This window comes from Lutra lutra, chromosome 3, assembly GCF_902655055.1.
Source record: "Lutra lutra chromosome 3, mLutLut1.2, whole genome shotgun sequence".
In the NCBI taxonomy this organism is placed as follows: domain Eukaryota; kingdom Metazoa; phylum Chordata; class Mammalia; order Carnivora; family Mustelidae; genus Lutra; species Lutra lutra.
The window spans coordinates 168776374-168796337 of NC_062280.1; the positions used below are offsets into that span (position 1 = coordinate 168776374).

General features: G+C 37.9%; 1 protein-coding gene across 2 annotated transcripts in view; it reads right to left on the minus strand.

Moving 5' to 3' along the window:
* The window catches only part of TBC1D4 (TBC1 domain family member 4), a 190669-nt gene that overhangs the window by 13032 nt on the left and 157673 nt on the right, over positions 1-19964 (minus strand). For both annotated transcript variants that reach the window (XM_047720136.1, XM_047720137.1), the window contains 5 exons: positions 12727-12884; positions 10579-10788; positions 7709-7867; positions 3516-3674; positions 758-1002 (listed from right to left, as the gene is read on the minus strand). In XM_047720136.1, the coding sequence (XP_047576092.1) occupies positions 758-1002; positions 3516-3674; positions 7709-7867; positions 10579-10788; positions 12727-12884 (931 nt within the window). The remainder of the gene's footprint in view (positions 1-757; positions 1003-3515; positions 3675-7708; positions 7868-10578; positions 10789-12726; positions 12885-19964) is intronic.

Sequence of the window (19964 nt, forward strand, 5' to 3'; positions counted from 1 at the left end):
CCCCCTCTCTCTCTGCCTGCCTCTCTGACTACTTGTGATCTCTGTCTGTCAAATAAAAACTTTTTTAAAAATCTTTTAAAAAAATAAATGAATAAACAAAAGGGAGAGCTGTATATAGAGGGAGCCTGAAATCGGATGAAGATCACAGCAACAGCAGCGAATGCCCCCACTTATAATGACTAAAATGTGGTAATGGTGCTTCCTCAGTGCATGCGAAGGAAAGCAGACTGAAGAAAGCCACCGACTCTAGACACCTTTTCCTCTAGAAGAGCCTATATGACATTAAGATAAAGGAGGGGAGACATGGTAAGTTCAAGAAAAACCATGACACAGCTCTCTGCAACAGATGCGTTCACAGTAAAAGAAAAAACATTGTATTTTTACATTGACCAAAAGATTTATGATCTTTCAGTTGACAGGTTGCGGAAAAGTGCAGTAAGAGGACTTAATTCTTTCTCCATCTCCACTTGCTGACTGAGGGGAGAGAGACTTGAGTACCCACCCACTACCTTTCTAGAAATTGCTTATTTATTCACTTCAGGAGCTTCGTGGAAGAGTTTTTTCTGCAGAGACATTATCATACACTTATAGGTTTAGTCAAAGAACAAATCCCACACTAAAGCCGTTAACCTAAACACGTCTCTCCATTTATAAGAATTCCAAGACAGTGGGTGCAAATCTCTTTCAGTCTTAACTGTGAGGTAGGAGAGGGCTACTGCCTCCACAATTGCTCGTAACAGCTCCCCGTGTGCCTCACCTGCAGCGACATCATGTCAGGCCTGTACTGCTTGCGGAAGCCCTGGTCATACATGAGGAATTTCAGCATTTCAAAGGCCTGCTCTTCGCTCATGTGCAGAAGCAGCACTCCAGCCACAAAGCTGATCCCCTGACAGTAACCCACTTCTTGGTCCAGCAGTGAGTAGGCTTTCAAGAGGTTAAAGAGTGAGAGCTGCCCTGCCCCAAGCTGTGCTGAAAAATAGGGGTGAGTAGGGAACGTCCTTCCTGCAGAGGAAGAGAAAAGAAATAGTTTTGAGATATCCGGATGCTTGGGAGACAAGAGTGAAATTGCAATGCAGTGATTTCCAGGAAGAAACAAACATTCTTTTCTGGACCAGCGAGAGCTGCTTGGAGTACCCATCCACATATGAAAGGGAAGCAAACATTTGACGCTAACGAGCACGTCTTTCTAGAAAACAACAAATTCACAAATGAATCAAGGGCATGTCCAGGAGCGATCCCCGGAAAACAGAAAATAAAATCTATTCGGTCTATAAATCAAGGCAAATTCTAAGTTCACATAAAGTCCACCCTTGGGGAGCCTGCATGGCTCAGTCAGTTAAGCGTCTGTCTTGCTCTTGATTTCGGCTCAGATCATAATCTCACGGTTGGGAGATGGAGCCCTGTGTCTCTCTCCCTCTCCCTCTGCACCGCACCCACCTCTGCCCTGCTTCCACTCTCTCTCTCTCTAAAAAAGAAAGGAAAAGAAAGAAAAGACCACTCTGACTGAAATCAGAATCTTATTAAAGGTTTCATATTATTTAAAAGGAAATCCTAGCAGTCCATAAGCAGATTTAGTCCTGCTTTCCTGTCCTATGACACTGGAGGAACTTTTTGAAATTGTTTTGTTTCATATTCAGTCTGTCTTTCATGAAATACTCCTTTTCTCAAATATTCTTTGTTCTCTTAAACCACCTCCATGAGCCATATAGACCTCTTTCCTTTTTTCAATGTATTAAAAAAGAGCAAGTAAAGCAGAAGGTCAAGCTGATTTCAAATAAATTCCCCTCTAAAATTCACCTCTGAGCATAAAATTACCATAGAGACAGCCCAGCAAGCAAACAAATTCAGTCCTGGATCACTGACAAGCTGGTACTAAACACTGAAACAAAGACATCTTCGTCACCAAAGCTGTGTACACTGGCACGGGGCTTTCCTTCTGCCGCAGAAATGAAGGGGCTATCAGCTTGCTTGTGAAATGACTACTCTTGTAGTGAGTACTTGTAAGAATGCCAGAGCTTTAAATGTTTTCCACCACATATGCTAAAAAGTGATCATGTTTTATTTTTTTTCCCCAAGAACTGATAAGATTAATTCTGCAGAGCAAGAGGAAGATAGGAGAAAATAAGAACAGCCTAAGGAGACACAGATGGCTACAAGGAGAGTTAAATCAACGATTTTTTTTAAGTTACCATTTTATTTCATTACTTAAAATTGTTGTTAAAGACAACTACAAATGTACTCTCTATCCAAGACCTTAATTCTAGTTCCATTTTTTTCCCCAACCAGCCTTCCCTTATAATCTGATCTTCTTATCTCCTTCTCTCTATTAGGAGTCTTGACTGGCCCTAAATGAACCATCCCAATTTCTAGTCTGGTCATCAACTTCTAGTCACAGAACCAGAGATCTGCGGGCATCCATAGGGATTGCCCATTTAAATGAGAGGATTGAGACTCAGAAGCAGAATAATTTGCCTAAAACCACAGCTCAGTCGTAAAATCAGACAAGACTGAAGTCTTCAGTTTCTCTGTAAAATTCCCCCTTTCAAAAATTATTGACTCAAAAAATATTAACTGAGTTGGGTCCTTTCCCAACAAAGTTGTTTATCATCCAAAGGGAACAGAGATCCAAACTAGGTTTTGGCTAGTGATTTTTTAATGTGCCCTAATAAAAGGTGACCCCCAAATATAAGGTAATGCCTTATTTTCCCAAATGGACTCAGGTAACATATTTGGCCACTTCAAATACATTAACTTCAGGGGCTACAGATAAAATAGTCAAATGCCAACATATAATATTTAATCCAATCAATTAGGCATTTTTAAATAATAAAATATATAATATGCTAGAGAAAAACTAAAGACAATGTAATTTTTAAAAGCATACCATTTTTACTTCCCATTAGTTATTTGAAATTCAGCATTTAAAAAGATAGCTTTACGATGCTGTCAATTCTCACAAGTACCCATTCACATAATATTAGGACAGTTCATTTTTTTTTTCATTCTCTAGGGGTGTATTCATGGTTCCACAACATAGCTACTTATTGTATTGCTTTTTAAAGTGATATCCAAAGGCTTGTGTGATTTTTTGGTGCCCCTTTTAATCTATTCTGGCCTATTTTAAAACCAGTGTTGATTGAGGAAAATAAATGTCTATCTCAAACAAAAGTCAGTCGTTCAAAATAGAGGAACTGATAGTGTCGGATAACATGACCTTTATAATGATTCAAATATAACACCCTTTTTGGGAGGCAGGTTTGGGGATGAAAACTTCATTCTATATTCGACAGATATGGAATCTTCAACCAGATATAAAGCCAGTTTGCCCTCAAGAAAGGGCAATGTCAGCAGCTCTGAATAATTCAACACATCTTCTTGAGCAACACCAGAACAAAACAAAACAATAAACAACAACAACAACAACAAAACAAGAAACCCAAGCAAAATCCCCCACAAAAACCCAACAAAGGGACATACTGTCTACTTTGGTACAATAATCAATGGAGCAGACATACCCAAATCCACAAGAATAGCGTGCTGCTGAGCAGTGAGCTGCTTGAGAAGTTCTTTATAGGATATATCAGGAGGTTGTTGTCTATTGGGCAATCTGTGCCTTAGACGATACTGTAAAGCTAGGAACTGCCAAATTTCTCCTCGTCGACTTTTGGGAACACCTGCAAAGATAAAAAAAAAAAAGCAAGGTCTTGAACTCTGGGGTGGGGTTGTTCAACGGCAGCCAAGGAACCATGCAGGGCCTGAAAACAGGCTGCTGCGATGGCCTGCAGGCCACCCTCTGGCCCACAGTATCATGTCCTGACAGAAGCGCGTTTTGACAAGTTTCATCCCGTAACAGCCAATGTCTTGTGAGAGAAAACCCTCAGATAATAGTAACGGCAATGTTAACCTCAGCCAACCCTGCTTGGGCACCTAATACAACACTCATTGAGGGCACCTTGCTACTCAGCGTCGTTCCCATGCTCAGAAAACCACCCAGTGAGACAGGCACTTACTAATCTCCCCACTTTCCAGATGGCCAGACAGAGGCAGAAAGAAGCTAAGCAACTTGCCCAAGTTTGTGCAGCTGGTAAGTGGAAGTTTAGAACTGAACTCCCCGAGTCTGGCTTCAGAGACCAAATTCTGCAATCATGAGACGTATCACTGCCTAGTCCCATCTTTCATTTGGTTTGAAGCTAATAACCAATGTTAGTACTTACAATTTCTAAATGTTTGACATCAACAAGTAACCATGTAAAAGAGAATAAAATAGCATTTTTACATGGTCATACAAGAATGAACTAATAAGAATGGTCCGTACACATGAAAGCAAGACCGGAGTGCTCCAAAACACCCTCTGACAAGACAACATCCGGCCTGTATCATGAAACATGAACTCCATTATGCTTGAGAACCAAAGGGTATCACAAGCATCTCAGAGTATGCCAAAACTTTGTTGTGTTTTTGTTTGTTTTGTTTTTTCTTTTATATATTTGAGAGAAAGAGAGAGCATGGGAGCAGGAGGGGCAGAGGAAGAGGGAGAGGGAGAGGGAGAAAGAATCCCGAGTAGACTCCGTGCTGAGCAGGGAGCCTAGTGCGGGGGGCTTGATCTCACCACTCGGAGATGATGACCTGCATTGAAACCAAGAGTTGGATCCTCAACCAACTGACTCACCCAGGTGCCCCCCCCCCCAAAAAAAACCTTTTGTTTATGCCAAAGAAAATGAAGTAGGCCCTGGGAGGGACAGAATTCAATTCTGTATAATACAGATACCCTACTTCACAAAGTATTTTGAGTTCAGGTACACTGGATGGGGAATAGGTTTCTGAGCTCCCAGCTGATTAAGGAAGGTTTAATGGCACTGATATTTTTGAACTTCAGTACCATTATTTGCATAAACCAAAAGTATTATTGTCCAAAAAGGTCTAACTCAGGCTCACTGACATAATTTATAAGGCCCTCCACAATACACTTCCAAACTTGTTCCTACTGTTGCCTTATGGACTTCCAAGTTTCCCCACTTGGTTGCACAGTGTTTTTCTATTCATCTGTTGTGGCTGAACCTGAATGCCATTCATCTACTGAAGATCTTTCTCATATGTCTAGGAGTAATCACTCCCTTCTCACACACTCTTTGACACATACTCTAACATCACCATATTGGATTAGATCTACACTGCATGTTTGCCTATTTTCCCTACTACCAAAGGTGAGCTCCTTGAGAATAGCAAGCAAATGTTCATCTCTGTATGATGAAAACCAAAAACATACCTTGCTATTTAAACATGTGTTAGATGAATGAATGAATGACCACATGTCATTTTTTGGATAACTTTCATTAGCCCATTAATTGAATCTCTAATATGTGAGTGGGCTGTTTTATTATCCATCCAATAACGATTTGGCAAGAAGGCAATTCACTTCAATTAAATAAGTATTTGTTGAACATCTAACATGTAGCAAAGTATAGAGAATGGTACTAAGGATACTTTATCCCTAGGAGATGAATAAATCCATTCTCAGGAATGGATTCTCATTCATTCATTCATCCATGTACCCATTCAGTAAATAACTTGCACAAGATGCTTCTTAGGTGCTAGGTAGGCAGTAGTGGGGTAAGAAAAACATTAAACAAACATATACATAAACACAAAATTACAAATTATGATAAGCACAATTAAAGGGAAAGAAACATGAGAAAAAATAATAAAGTGAAACCAATTTGTTTTGGTGGAAGAGAAAAGGGGGCACATTATTTCTGAAGAAATGGTATTTGAACTGAGAACGAAAAGATAACAGGCTCCAGGCTGGGAATGTGGGCCGTAATCCCTTTGAGAAGAGGAATGTTAGGGTGCCTGGGTGGCTCAGTCAGTTAAGTGTCTGCCTTCAGCTCAAGTCATGATTCTGGGATCCTGGGATTGAGCCCCGAGGGGGGCTCCCTGCCCAGGGGATAGCCTGCTTCTCCCTCTCCCTCTGCCCTTCCCCGCTGCTTGAGATTCTCTCTCTCCCTCTCCCTCTGCTGCTCCCCCTGCTTATGCTCTCTCTCTGTCAAATTAATAAATAAAATTGTTTTTATAAAGAAATTAGTTATTTTTAAAAAGGAGAGGAATGTTTGAACACCATCAGATGGGCAAGGAATGGGGAGAGAAAGGAAGAGTGAGAAGGATGAGCCTGCCTGAGCGTCGAGCCTGCCTGAGATCCTTTCCCTCTCCCTCTGTCCCTCCCACTGCTCACGCACACGTTCTCTCTCTCTCTCTCTCTCTCTCTTAAATAAATAAATAAATAAATATCTTTTTTTTTTAAGATTTTATTTATTTATTTGACAGAGAGAGAGAGACCACAAGTAGGCAGAGGCAGGCAGAGAGAGAGGGGGAAGCAGGCTCCCTGCTGAGCAGAGAGCCCGATGCAGGGCTCGATCCCAGGACCCTGAGATCATGACCTGAGCCAAAGGCAGAGGCTTAACCCACTGAGCCACCCAGGTGCCCCTCTTTTTTAAAAGTTTAAAATGTATTCTATATGAAATTGAAAGATGAGCACCCCAAAACGCCTGTGAAAGTCATTCCAAAGATCAACATCTCACACACATTCTATTAACCATTGTTTTGTCCCAAATAATACAGTCAATGAAAATCTTTACAACTTCCATATCTTCAAGGGAAAAAAACACCCATATATGAGGCTTATAAATGTAGCATCTTACAAAATTATTCCCAACTTCAATTTAAACTTAATTGTGCAACAGTTTCACACACTAATCATAAGCTTTTAAAACGAGACTCATTATCAGATTTCTTTGGCTATTTTTGGATTTTTATTTTACACTCATCAGTTCATTCAGGCCATGGAGATTCTCATTTTAGTATCTGAGTCACAGAAATGCTAGTTTTAATTTTAAATTTGAGATGTTTAAATATCAGTCAGTTTATATGGTAGAGAAGCAATGCAGTATAATGGCTGATTAAAAGCAAGCTTTCCAAAATAAACGAACTTATACATGGAAGAAAAACTGATTAATAAAAATGTAAATCTGCTTATGTATATATATACACATAGGTGAAAATATACATATATAATACATTTACACATAAATATAAACATGTCTGACCAAATGATGGAAGTGGGTCAAGTTTAGAAGTCTAAATTATTTTTATGGATGTAATCCAAGGTCTGTACCAATGCATTCACTCCTTCTTGGTAAACAACAACACAGGGCTAAGAAGAGCTGGTTGAAGAAGTCGGCACAATCTCTAGGAAAGGTGTTTCCTAACTCCTCAGGGACAATCTCTCCATTAAGCATAGTTTTCTTCCCAGTTGAGCCACTGACTACAGTCAAAAGCAAATTACTTCCCATTTTTTATAGGCAAAGCATATATGCCTGAGCTACACAATCAAAAAATCTCTAAATGTTTTCTTTATAAAAGATTATCACATGGGCCCCTGAGTGGCTCAGTCAGTTAAGTATTGGCCTTCAGCTCAGATCATGATCCCAGAGTCCTGGGATCAAGTCCCACATCTGGCTCCCTGCTCAGTGGGGAGTCTGCTTTTCCCTCTGCTCCTCACCCACTGTTTGTGCTTGCTCATTCTCATTCTCTCTCTCAAATATATAAAATCTTTTTTAAAAAAAAGATTATTACAATGATCCACCTGAAACTAATGTAACATTGTGCACCAACTGTAGTCAAAAAAAAAAAAAAAAAAAAGGATCCAGAATACCTTCTTTAAGAGAAACATGAATATCTTCCATATCACATCTGATTTTAGCTCTGCAGTTCAACAGCTTCTTATCCCAGGTTATTAAGACCTCCTTCTGACATACACCAACTTCTTCATAGTCCAGTTTAACTTTTCTGGACTGGAGTTCATCTCTGCTTGCTAAGAAAAACAGAACAATTTATATAAAACCCATGCATTCTTAAAACACAGAATTTTTAACATTTTTGTTTTATTTGTAAAATCATACCAAACGACTTTCAGGAATCATCCACTAACATCTGATCAAAGAGTAAACATAAAAAAAAAAAATTGAGGATACCCGAAAGGTCCCCAAATTTTGAGTCATTTCATGTAAAAAAGTATCAGAAATAACTTCCTAAGGAGGTTTCATTCTGTATCTTACAGATGGGAACTCTGCTAAACATGAAAAAACAAACCACGTTTGCTAGGCTATAAATTGCAATTTTCTTGACAAACGTGATAGCCTCAGAAGTAACAACTTGCATCATTTTCAACACCATTAATATTGTATATATGACATAGAGGAGAAAACAATGCTTCATGCTAACATTAATTAGAGATATATTTGACCATAAAACCCAACAAATTTTTATAACTATTTCCAGAGTTACCAATACTGCCTCTAAAAACACTAAGCCATGTGTCTCTGTTCATAATTAATAACCTTAAAGAGAAAACTTCATTTCACTGAAATCAACCCTACTTCCATTCTTTAATACAGTACAGAATTCTCTCTCATTTGATAACCTAAAAGATAAGCCCAGAGCTCATCTTTAAAAAGGTCTCTAATAGCAACTACTATCTTAATGTGCTCTTTATCTTTAATAACTGATTCCAAAAGGGAAAACGAAGAAAAAACATTTAGCTATTTTTTCTTCTCTTTCCTTAGGATCACTTTGAACAGGAGTCTCTCGGATCAACATGTACTCATTCAAGCTCCCCATGCTCAACCCCTTACCTTCTGCAACACAAATCTTTGTCAAGCATCCAAAGTCCTCGACAGCACAAAAACAATAGCAGAATGAGTATTACCCTTTACTTAGTGTGTTTGAAACCATTTCAAAGAATTTAAATATCTTATAATACCGCTATTCAACTAAGGCACAAAAGTTTCTACTTAGAAGTCCAGACATAATCAAACTTAAGTTTCATTACACTGGATACCACTAGATGGCTTTCTAGCAGAGTTTAGCTTTGTTTCTCAATATTTGCTTTATACTTCTCTATGATAGTCAAATAATTTGTTTTTCAAGAAGTGGGTTCATTAAAGCACATGATTAATATAACCCTATATGTAACTTTACTAATTTTTTTTTACAGTGGACACATTTCCTTTTTTCCCCTGCAACCTTCTCTAGATCATTATTCATTTAAAATAATAATCAAGACCTGTGCCAGCTGCAGGCCCTGAGGATAAAATGCTGAGGAAGAGCAGTCAATGTCTGTCCTCACCTGGTTAACTAGGCAAACAACAAAGAACCATCAATAAATGATTACCCACTGAATAGAATTTTAATCAGCTCAACTATTTTTTGTCTTTGTTACTTAAGAAATCCAGAACTAATAAGGGTTTCTTACCATATCTGCTAAACGTCATCTCTTGTCTTATCCTAAATAGGAACGCCATCCCTCTCAAAATCTATAATAAAAGCTTGAGTGGGCATACCATTTATCACAACAACCTTTTAAAAGCTATCTCAGTAACGATTAATTGGGGTTTTAATTTTAAAGAAAAGAAGATTCATTTGCTAGGGTTATTTAAAACCTCATATGCTTTCCATCCTGCCAAGAAAACAACAATGAAGAAAATACAGTGTTTCCTGACAAACTAAATATTATTCAATTTAAAAACCAAATTGAACAGTAAGTGTAATAAGAGGAATCTTAAGATAGGTGACGAACACAGAAATGTGAATGCCTGCACAAAAAAAGCTTTTTGGAAGATAACACAATAAAACCAAGCCAGAGAAAAACCTAGATTATACATTTTCCAATAATCTTATAAGTCAAAGGGCACACTTAAGCTAAATCATTCATTTTACAAATGTGAAAAACAAGGTCCTTTTTAGGTTAAGTGAATTGCCAAATATAATAACATGAATACATTCTTTGAGTCTGGGTACTATCTGCATATCTCTTCATGTGTGGTTTGTATAGGCATAAATAACATTCTTTCAAAGTCTGGAGAACACATTCTAAAGCATTTGCTAGTCATAAACTAAGCCATAAAGCACGAGAAATGGCACAGTAGGTATTGTAAATTATCCAATTATACATTTAATAAAGATTTGAATATGATTTGTTAAATAGAAAATGTATAGAGCCAACAACAACAAAAAAGGAATTTTGACTTGATAACAGGTAATTAGATAGTTGAACTGGGTACAAAACAGAATTTATTTGAAATAGGCACATTTCTTCTATTATAAATATAATTAGCCTAAAATTTGAATCAGTTTCAAAAGGAAGAGAATGTATTTTTTCACATTTAAGGGTTTTTCTCCTAAGTTATGTACAACAGCATGAAACTTGCAGTCATATCAAATATACTGACTCCACAGTACCTACATTCTCTACTACCCAATTACTATTTACCCATTTATCTATTTCCCATTACTCTAAAGGTGTCTGATGTTTTATCTAGTAAACAAAAATATAAATATTTTAAGCTGAACATTCCCACGTCATAGCAACCTCACAAAATAATACTAAATAATTACAGCCAGTAAAATCCTAGTAAAAGGGTATTTACATTCTGAAAACGAGTGGAGGAGGCTGGGGTTGGTTTTAACCTAAACCCTTCCGTTATCTATAGTATCATATCATTTAGTCCTGTTTGAATGGCTAACCTTCAAGTTTCTGGTTTTCCTTCTCCATTCGAAGCAACAAGATTTGTTGATGTATGGCTTTTTTCCACAAACTCCTCAGTTCTTCTGATTTCTTTCTTTCTTCAGCCTTCTCTGGGTCATCTTCCCCAGACATGAATATAACCAGCGGTTCCTCCTCCATGGTTGGAGCAAGAGGGGACAGTGGCAGCAGCTCGTTCCTGTCCAGTCCATCTGCAGAGAAGAAAACAGTGAGAGGCATTCCTGACTCGTAACCCAGACTACAGAAGCTTTGTCTAGAACTGGTGTTCTCCTCATCCTATCTTCCACCTTTAAAGCTTCTTACAAAACCACTTTCCCAGTAACTGCATTTCTGGAACTAACGATTTAAGTAAATTCACTAGACTAAATTCCCCTGCCAGATTTCCCTCTCGCAGTGAAACGAAAGCACATGTAATTTCGCCACTTCTTCTTTCCACACCAAATGACCTATAAGATAGGTGTTCTGAAGCGAACTGGCATTCCCCAGAGCCCAACACTTCTGCAATTTATCTCTGTACCTTCTCTGATTGTGCAAAGCAAAAGGATTACATGAGCAGGTAACAGCAATCTCCTAAAGGTCTCCATCTACCTTCAGAGACCAGCAGGAAAGAGCCGCTGAGCAACACTGGGCATGTCTTGGCTCGGCACCTCTGCTCGCTCCTGCAACATTCTCTTACCCAATCATGGACCTCACTCTCTCCCTCTGTTCCAGGCCATCTTTTGCACTCCTGCCAATTATTTTCCTATTAACAAACATGACTGTGTCTCTTAAAACATTTCAATGGTTGCTTGTATCCGAAAACACAAAATCTAAATTACTGCAAATAGCATACAGACAGCTTCAGACTCTGGCCTCATGGAAACTTTCTGGCCTCTGTTTCTATCTCCCATCCTCTGCTCCCATCATGCTGAATTTCTCGCGATTCTCTGACCTGCAAAGTTCTCTCCAATAACATCAGACCTTTGCTAGTCCCTTTTTCTGAAATATGCATCTCCCAGCAATGAGTTTAAATTTAAATATCCAACATTTCTATGTAGATTGCTCTGGTCACCCTAGGCAGAGTTCATTTTTTCTCTAGGAATGTGAGTTATTTTGTTTCTTTTTCTTTACTGACTGACTTCTGTCCCTACCCTTATTTCCTTAAAAAATAATTTTTAAAAATTTTACTCCTTTTCTAGCTTCTTGAATTGAATACTTAGTATATCTGAGTTTTGTCTTTCCTGATTTTAGAAATGTCCTCTAAATACCGCGCAATGTTGATGTATATGGCTCTGAGCGTATTTTATTTCTTCCAGATACAGGTAGTTTTCAGTTTCCAAGCCCATGAGATATTTTAGTTGTCTTCTAATTCTTGATTTTTTTTTTTGCACTGTAATCAGAGAATATAGTATGAATATTTATGATTGTGTCACTAAATTGCCTTTGTAGCCAAGTATATAATTAATTTTTAGGAATGTTCTATGTGTGCTAAGAATGAGTGAACTTACCCTATAGGGGGCTCTGTATAAATATTAGATCAAGCTTGTTTAATTGTATTTCTCAAATATTATCTATATTTACCTTCTCTATATTTAATTTGCAGAGAGGAATATGTTAAAATCTCCCATGAGAGCTACTGATTCATTTCTCCCAAACATTCTGTAAAGTTCTATTTTCTGGCTTTTAGGGCTGTATAATTATGCATGTTCTCATTATTGTTGTATCTTTGATTATTGTTATATTCACTTTGCTCTTTTGGATGTCTTTGCTTTAATTACTAATAGGTCTAGTCTTTCGGTTGACATTTGCCTAGTGTATCTGTGTCCATTCTCAATCTTTCAACATTTCTATATCACTTTGTTTTATATGTGACTCTTACAAAAGTGCAGGTTACTTTTCTAATAATAAAATCTATGCTTTTGTAGCACTATCATAGTGCTTAGTCTGGGAAACACACTCACTCAACAAGCATTTACTGAATGTCTAACATGTTCTAATGATAACTGAGAAGTTTACCACTGTATCAGATACAGAAACAAATTCTTTCTCTACTGTAATCATTTAAATCTCTTTGTACCCAAAGCACTGCATTCCATCCCCTAGTTTATGATACCGGGAAGGCATAATTGTTTCGTGTGTACCACACAGACCCTGCTGCATTGCTGAGGGAGATTTGTTCATGGGAGAAGCAACCCTGAGGAAAATGCGCTGCCGCCAGGAGATTCGACGAGGGGTGACAGGGGTTCCTCCAGCATTTAGGGACTCATTGCTGCAAGTAGACGAGGTCCTTTTTCTCCCTTCTCCATCACTGTGGAAAGCAAATAAATATGTAACTTGTAAGGAGAACTGCACAAGATGGACTTCACCACGATATGGGAGCACAAGCCATTCATAAGTTCTGCCATGGGCAAGCACAAGCCTCGGGCAACGTGGCGCAATGCGTCACCAGGCACACTGGTCACCCAGGCCTCCATATCCTAAGAAAAATGCAATCCAAGCCACAGAGCAGTCATGAGCAGCTCACTGGTTTCTACTCATTCCATAGAAGCCAACCATTTCAAGTCCTAACCTGAGCAATAGAAATATGTATACAGAGGAGCAAAAGTTGTTTAAGTAATTAACTCATGCTTTGCTAAAAAATTTGAAAGTGTTTTCTAAGCAATGTAAACATTCCATAGAAGGCTCATAAAGGGCTTTCCTTATACTCTTATGGAAAAGGCTGATAAAGATAGCTTCTCACAGTCTGTGGCTCTGTGGTTAGCCACCAATATCTGGACCATGGCAGAAAGGAACCTGAATAAACGTGGAACAGTCAACCTTGGGATTATTATCAGGTGATATATCAATAAAAAACTGTCGTACATAAGATTGGCTAGATTAAGATAAAAAATATGCAACATTTCTTCATAGCAGGACTTCACAGAGACTGTATTATGCTGGTATGCATTAGGACACTCCAAGAGAGAAGTAATATACAGACACACCCTCACTTGTTTAAATTACTTGACCCCATAATCACCTTCTCCAATTTTGGGGGAGTCTGAGGGTGTGACATCTTTCTACATTAGTGCTTTATGAAACAAACATGTGGAAATGCTGATCTGCTCTAAAAATGTCATTTCCTAAGAAAGAACATTCTAAGTTATGCTAGGCCTATCTGCAATAAAAGGTCATTATGACTCAAACTCACTTCTGAGACCATTTCTGTTAGCAGCTGGAACACCATGTAATAACTGTGACTGTCAATGGTAGTAATATTAAGTTTCAAAGCCTCTGAGCTTTCCTGAGAAAATGATGAAGATAATAATATTGACAGGTGGTGATACCACCAAGTAAAGATACGGGACTTTTTTTTTTTTAAAGATTTTATTTATTTATTTGAGAGAGAGCATGAGAGGCGAGAAGGTCAGAGAGAGAAGCAGACTCCTCATAGAGCTGGGAACCCGATGCGGGACTGGATCCTGGGACTCCAGGATTGTGACCTGAGCTGAAGGCAGTTGCTTAACCAACTGAGCCACCCAGGCGCCCCAGATATGGGACTTTGATGGAGTCAAGAAGAGTCAGTACTTAGTCAGGAAATGGAGCTAGAAAAACCACAACACTGCCTCAGTAGTGCTGAGGCCATCAACAGCCAGGAGAGCAATTCTGCACCTGCCTGTCATCGTTGTTTTAATTTTATGTCCTCACGGACATCAGGTAATTCAGTCCTCTCTACTCTTGATCTATCTCCCTGAAAATATTCCTTCTGGATTCGCTAAACTAAGGTGAAGTAAGAGACATATGCCCGAGCTGCTGCACAGTTAGCAAGTGTCATGATATATTCTGATACTTCACGAAGTAGCTGATGCGTACATCTGAACACAGTCAAAACCCTTTGTCATGTATCCTAAATAAATCTATGACCCCACTACGTGTCTATGGTTCAAAACTCCCTGTAATACCGAATAAGTATGTTCACCCTTCTTCCACTTTGGAAAGTTATTGTTTATTTCATATATATATGACTTGAATAACAGAATGCTTATGAAAGATAGACGTTTCTTTGTAAATTTGCACATGACATCTGTTTTTTTCTTCATGGCCTTTATGAACTTATTTTCTTTCCTCAAAATTCATATACTAAAGTCCTAATTCCCAGTATACCTTACAAAGTGACTATATTTGGAGATTGGTCCTTTAAGGAGTTAATTTAATTAATTAATTTGTTTATTTATTTATTTTTATTTATTTAATTAACATATAATGTATTTTTTGTTTCAGGGGTACAGCTCTGTGAATCATCAGTCTTACACAATTCACAGCACTCACCATAGCACATACCCTCCCCAATGTCTATCACCCAGCTGTTCCCTCCCTCCCACCTCCATCCCCTCCAGTAACTCTCAGTTAGTTTCCTGAGAGTAAAAGTCTCTTATGGTTTGTCTCGCTCCCTGGTCCCATCTTGTTTCATTTTTTCCCCTCCCTTCCCCCCACAACCCCCCACTCTGCCTCTCAAATTCCTCATATCAGAGAGATCATATGATAATTGTCTTTCTCTGATTGACTTCTTTTTTTTTTTTTAAAGATTTTATTTATTTATTTGACAGAGAGAGATCACAAGTAGGCAGAGAGGCAGGCAGAGAGAGAGGAAGGGAAGCAGGCTTCCTGCTGAGCAGCGAGCCCGATGCGGGACTCGATCCCAGGACTCTGGGATCATGACCTGAGCCGAAGGCAGCGGCTTAACCCACTGAGCCACCCAGGCGCCCTTCTGATTGACTTCTTTTGCTTAGCATAATACCCTCTAGTTCCATCCACGTTGTTGCAAACGGCAAGATTTCAGGGTTTTGGTTGGCTGCATAGTACTCCACTTTATATATATATACCACATCTTCTTTATCAATTCATCTGTCGATGATAACATCTAGGCTCTTCACTTTGGAAAGTATTAATTGAAGTATTTCCCTTTTGGAAACTGTGAATCAAATGTTCTGTAAATAACAGTTATATTCTGATAAATACCCCTGACGTACTCTGTATCTTCATTTTGGTAACACTATCTTACTAGCAGTTAGTTGCTAAATGTCCAGTATTCAGAATGTATTTCTAGCTCCTGGTACAGTTACTAGAAAACAATAGTAAGCACTTAACAAATTTCCATTACATAAATTAATATTGTAAAACCATACAAAACATTAACTCAGAAGTTTAAGTAAAATGGACAAAAAAGTCATATTGGCCAGGCTAACATGTCAGGAATACCATTTTAAAACCCTGTGAATTTTAAGTCTTTCTGGCAAAAAGTTCTAACAGCTCTCTTTCCCAAACGTACACACTGAGCCCTGGATGGCACTGATAAGTATTAACAATGACAGCGGTGTTAGGGAACAACTTAAGGCATCTTTCTTCCAAGTATATGTGATTCCTGTCCTACAGAAAAGCATCTATAAGCTAAATGAAAGATTTCTGAAGAAGTACCTATTTGAATATGCCTCATGGGGTAAATGTTCAGTAATTCCTCTTTCCTCCTTAGCAGCTCTAATGAAAAGAACTAGAGTAAACTAAACCAAAGGATTGTTAAATTTTTATATTTTAATGCTGGAATTAAAGCATCTTTTAAAAATTGCCTTCCAAAAAAAAAAAAAAAAAAAAATCACAGGACGCCTGGGTGGCTCAGTGGGTTAAAGCCTCTGTCTTTGGCTCAGGTCATGATCCCAGGGTCCTGGGATCGAGCCCCGCATTGGACTCTCTGCTCAGAGGGGAGCCTATTTCTCCCTCTCTCTCTCTGCCTGCCTTTCTGCTTACTTGTGATTTCTTCTGTCAAATAAACAAATAAAAATCTTTAAAAAATTTAAAAAAAATTACCTTCCAATTCACTGTTGATGACCCATCAAATGTCTGATAGTACTAAACATAAAACCGAAAAGTACTCCTATCAACTTCATTATTGTCTCTAAAATATGTGCTTTTGGGGGACTAGGTCAGAAAACAGGTCCATAAATACCCCTCCCATTAGCCCATTTCAAAGCTGAAAGTTTCATAACATCTAAAATTTTATATCCTAGAATCTAAATAGATTGCCAAATGTCACATTTTTCTTCTTAGGTCCAGAATTTAATGGTCAGAATTTATTAGCCAAAAATTAGCAGTCAAAATATAAAAGATAATGATTTACTGAAAAGAACTTGCATAACAGACCCTTGATCCTTTATCTTGTACTAAAAAAGGGCATCCTGAAAAAGCAGGCTGGTGGCTGAGAGAAGGCAAAAGCCACCCTGCTTCACTTCATTAGAGAAACCCTGTCTCCAGAAGTCAGAGTCCAGATAAGGCTTTCAAAGTACGCAGCTCACCACAGCTCGCCTTTTGATTTACATGTGCTCAGCAATCTGACTTTGCTAAAGTGGCAACTGCATTGTCTTAAGCATTTTACAAGTAGGAACTCATTTTATCTTCACAATGGGGTATGTGTTACTTCTGTTTCCATTTTTAGTGAGGAAACTAAGGTCTGAGTAACTTGCCCCCAGCTGCGTGGGCAGTAAGTGGAGGAGCCAGGATTCAAACCCGGGCAGTCCAGAAGCCAGACACTAAGTCACTGCAGCTTATCATGCCAGTGTAAATACTCTGCATTAGTTCACACAAAGCACTATCAGACCGTAAAAGTAAAGCTGTCGGGACCCCAAGGACCCTGTGTGCTCTAGTGAAAAAGAAGTCAGTCTCTAGCATGAAGTCTTTTGATCAGTATGTCTTTTTCCATCTTTTCAGAGAATAAAGTCATAACTTCAAAGAATTAGGTGTTCATTTATGCAAACGTCTCGTTTCTTCTTTGCTTTTGAAATACCTCCATTCCAAAATGCAAATACTTTTTAAAATAATGGGATCAAATAAAAAACACATTAATACAGTAGACTATACCTATATTAGTGTATGAATTATCTTTAACATTTTTTAATGATAAATTACAACTATTTCCTATTTTTTTCATATAACCTTCTCCCTCCTGCTTTTGCATTTTGGAACACCAACATGCACATTATGAAACTGCTTCCCAAGAGACATATTCAGAAAAAGTATTTTGTGCCAGAATTACCTCTACTGAAAATGTCTGACATTAAAAATGAATAACTAGAAAGGGAAGACAATGTGGAGAATTCCCACATATTTTTGTATTGGTATATTCTATATATATGTCCTATTACCATTCAGCAATTAATTAATTAATTAATTAATCAATCCAAAAGGCACCAATGAGAGCTTTACAAGGAGAGGAAACATCCTATCTTACATGTTATCACCCTGTAGGCTGGGAAGCATTTCCAAGTCCTTCTGGACACAGCATGAATCCAAAGCTCTCAATATAATATGAACCCTCCCACAAAGCTTCAAGATAACTTTTTAACACATCTTTGGCCAAGCAGTTAGAAGCTTCACCACATTAACTATTATATTAACATTATACTTCTGTGTTCACACAGAATTTTTAATGCATACTTTTCTGCTTTAATAACAATTAATTCTATGTATTCTATATAAAATGAAGATGTTTTCGTAACCACTCACAGGGACTCTACTTTAAGGTTGCAATCACATTTTACTCCTCCTCCCCTCCCCCCCACTCCCGCCCTGCTCCAGGGCAACACAGATACATTTTTCACAAAGGTCCTGGGCAAGGACCAATATACAAAGGGATTATTCTGCTGAGCAGCAAACTGCCCCCCATCCTCCTGCCCTCTAACCCCCACTGAAAACTATCAGCATCATCAAGTCCAAAAAATGACTAGTACTGATTAAAGCTAAATGGAAATCACAATGTTTTACAACTCAAGATAGAATCAAGACTTGATTACTGTGATAGCAACTATGTGACAGAAATCTGAAAAAGCCTTCTCTTTGTAAATACCTCAAGAAAGGTTCATGGAACAACACAGTGATGAAACTTCAGCTTTTCCCACAGGATCCATAGTATAATTTAACTCAGTCCCATCAGGTACACTAATAGGTTATCTAAGTCCTGGCTTTCAACTGGGGACAATTCTATCATTCTATGGAAAATCTTAACTAATTAAATTAAATTGATATTGAACTATTCTAGTGAAAAACAATATGTAGCATCTAAGCTATGAATCAGAGATAGATTAATCAGTGGAACAATGTGTAAAACAAACAAAAACAATGAGAAAAACAAAGAGTTTTATTTCCTAAACTCTACATTGAATGCGAATTTTTAAAAGATCAAGTTCTTTGCATTAGAATTTAAAGTATCTCTGGGTAGCAAGCTCATTTGCTTACTCACATCCCTAAAACCTAAAATTAAGAAAATAATATCTAGCAAGATACAAAATATCCCTGGGGCTCAATTTAACCATATGTAAAGTAAGGAAATTACGGACCAAATGATTTCTAAGGTAATAAACAGACCTACTTCTATGCCTATAGTAGAACCTACAAAGACACACAGTAAAACTAACATTTACATTAGGGTTTTAAAAATAGATAAAAAGTATTATTTAAAGGTCTTACACCCAACCACTAAAAAGTGCCTGTCAGTGAAAAGTCTGTCTTATCAGTGTGGCCAAAATAATTTTCTTTTTTCTCCTTCTTTTTCATTCTAGTTCAGCCTTTAATATGTGTTTTCACTCCAGCTAGAAAGAAATCTAAATGTTAGTGGCTCCAAACAGGAAGATGGGTATGTCTTTTTCACTGGATTCCTGATAGAAGCTAAGTACAGAAACTAGAACAAAGCAAAAAATAATCATCTTCAATTAAGTTTTTCAGCGATGATTTTGGAGGTTTACCAAAAAAACCATGCAGGTCAAGAGGAAGAAATGTCACTACAGATGTGGTCAGACTTCCTTAATAAGGAAGTAGGTACTTTCCTTTGTCCGGACCTGTGGGAGGTCTGGCCTCCAGCAGTATCTCAAGGTAACCAATGCTGTGCTGGCCTCAGGAGTATCTCAAGGTAATCAATGTGTGAAGAATTAAGGTGAACAGAAATAGATTAACAATCCTCTTTGGGGGAAAACCAGATTGAATTTTATGAGTATGTTTCTTTTAGGATGCTCATTTCTGCATCTTCTCAGGATTTGAAATAAATTCCTTATATATACATATGTACCTCCAAATGAGCAAATTCATGTTTATTAATTCAAAATTAAAATTGGGCTTTGATTGAAGGCCACAGCACTGTACTAAGGAATTGCTAACATGGAATAGAGTAGAAACAGGATTTCTGTTTACAATCAACATTTTACATGATCATTTATGATCTTTGATTATACCAGGCATCACATTTTCCCTACTACATAACCATCAGAGTACTGGAATGTTGACATGCACTCAGGAGACAGCCAAAACTGCTTTTTAAAAGGAGTGATATCAGTTGGAAGAAATTATGAATTTTTATAAGAACATATTT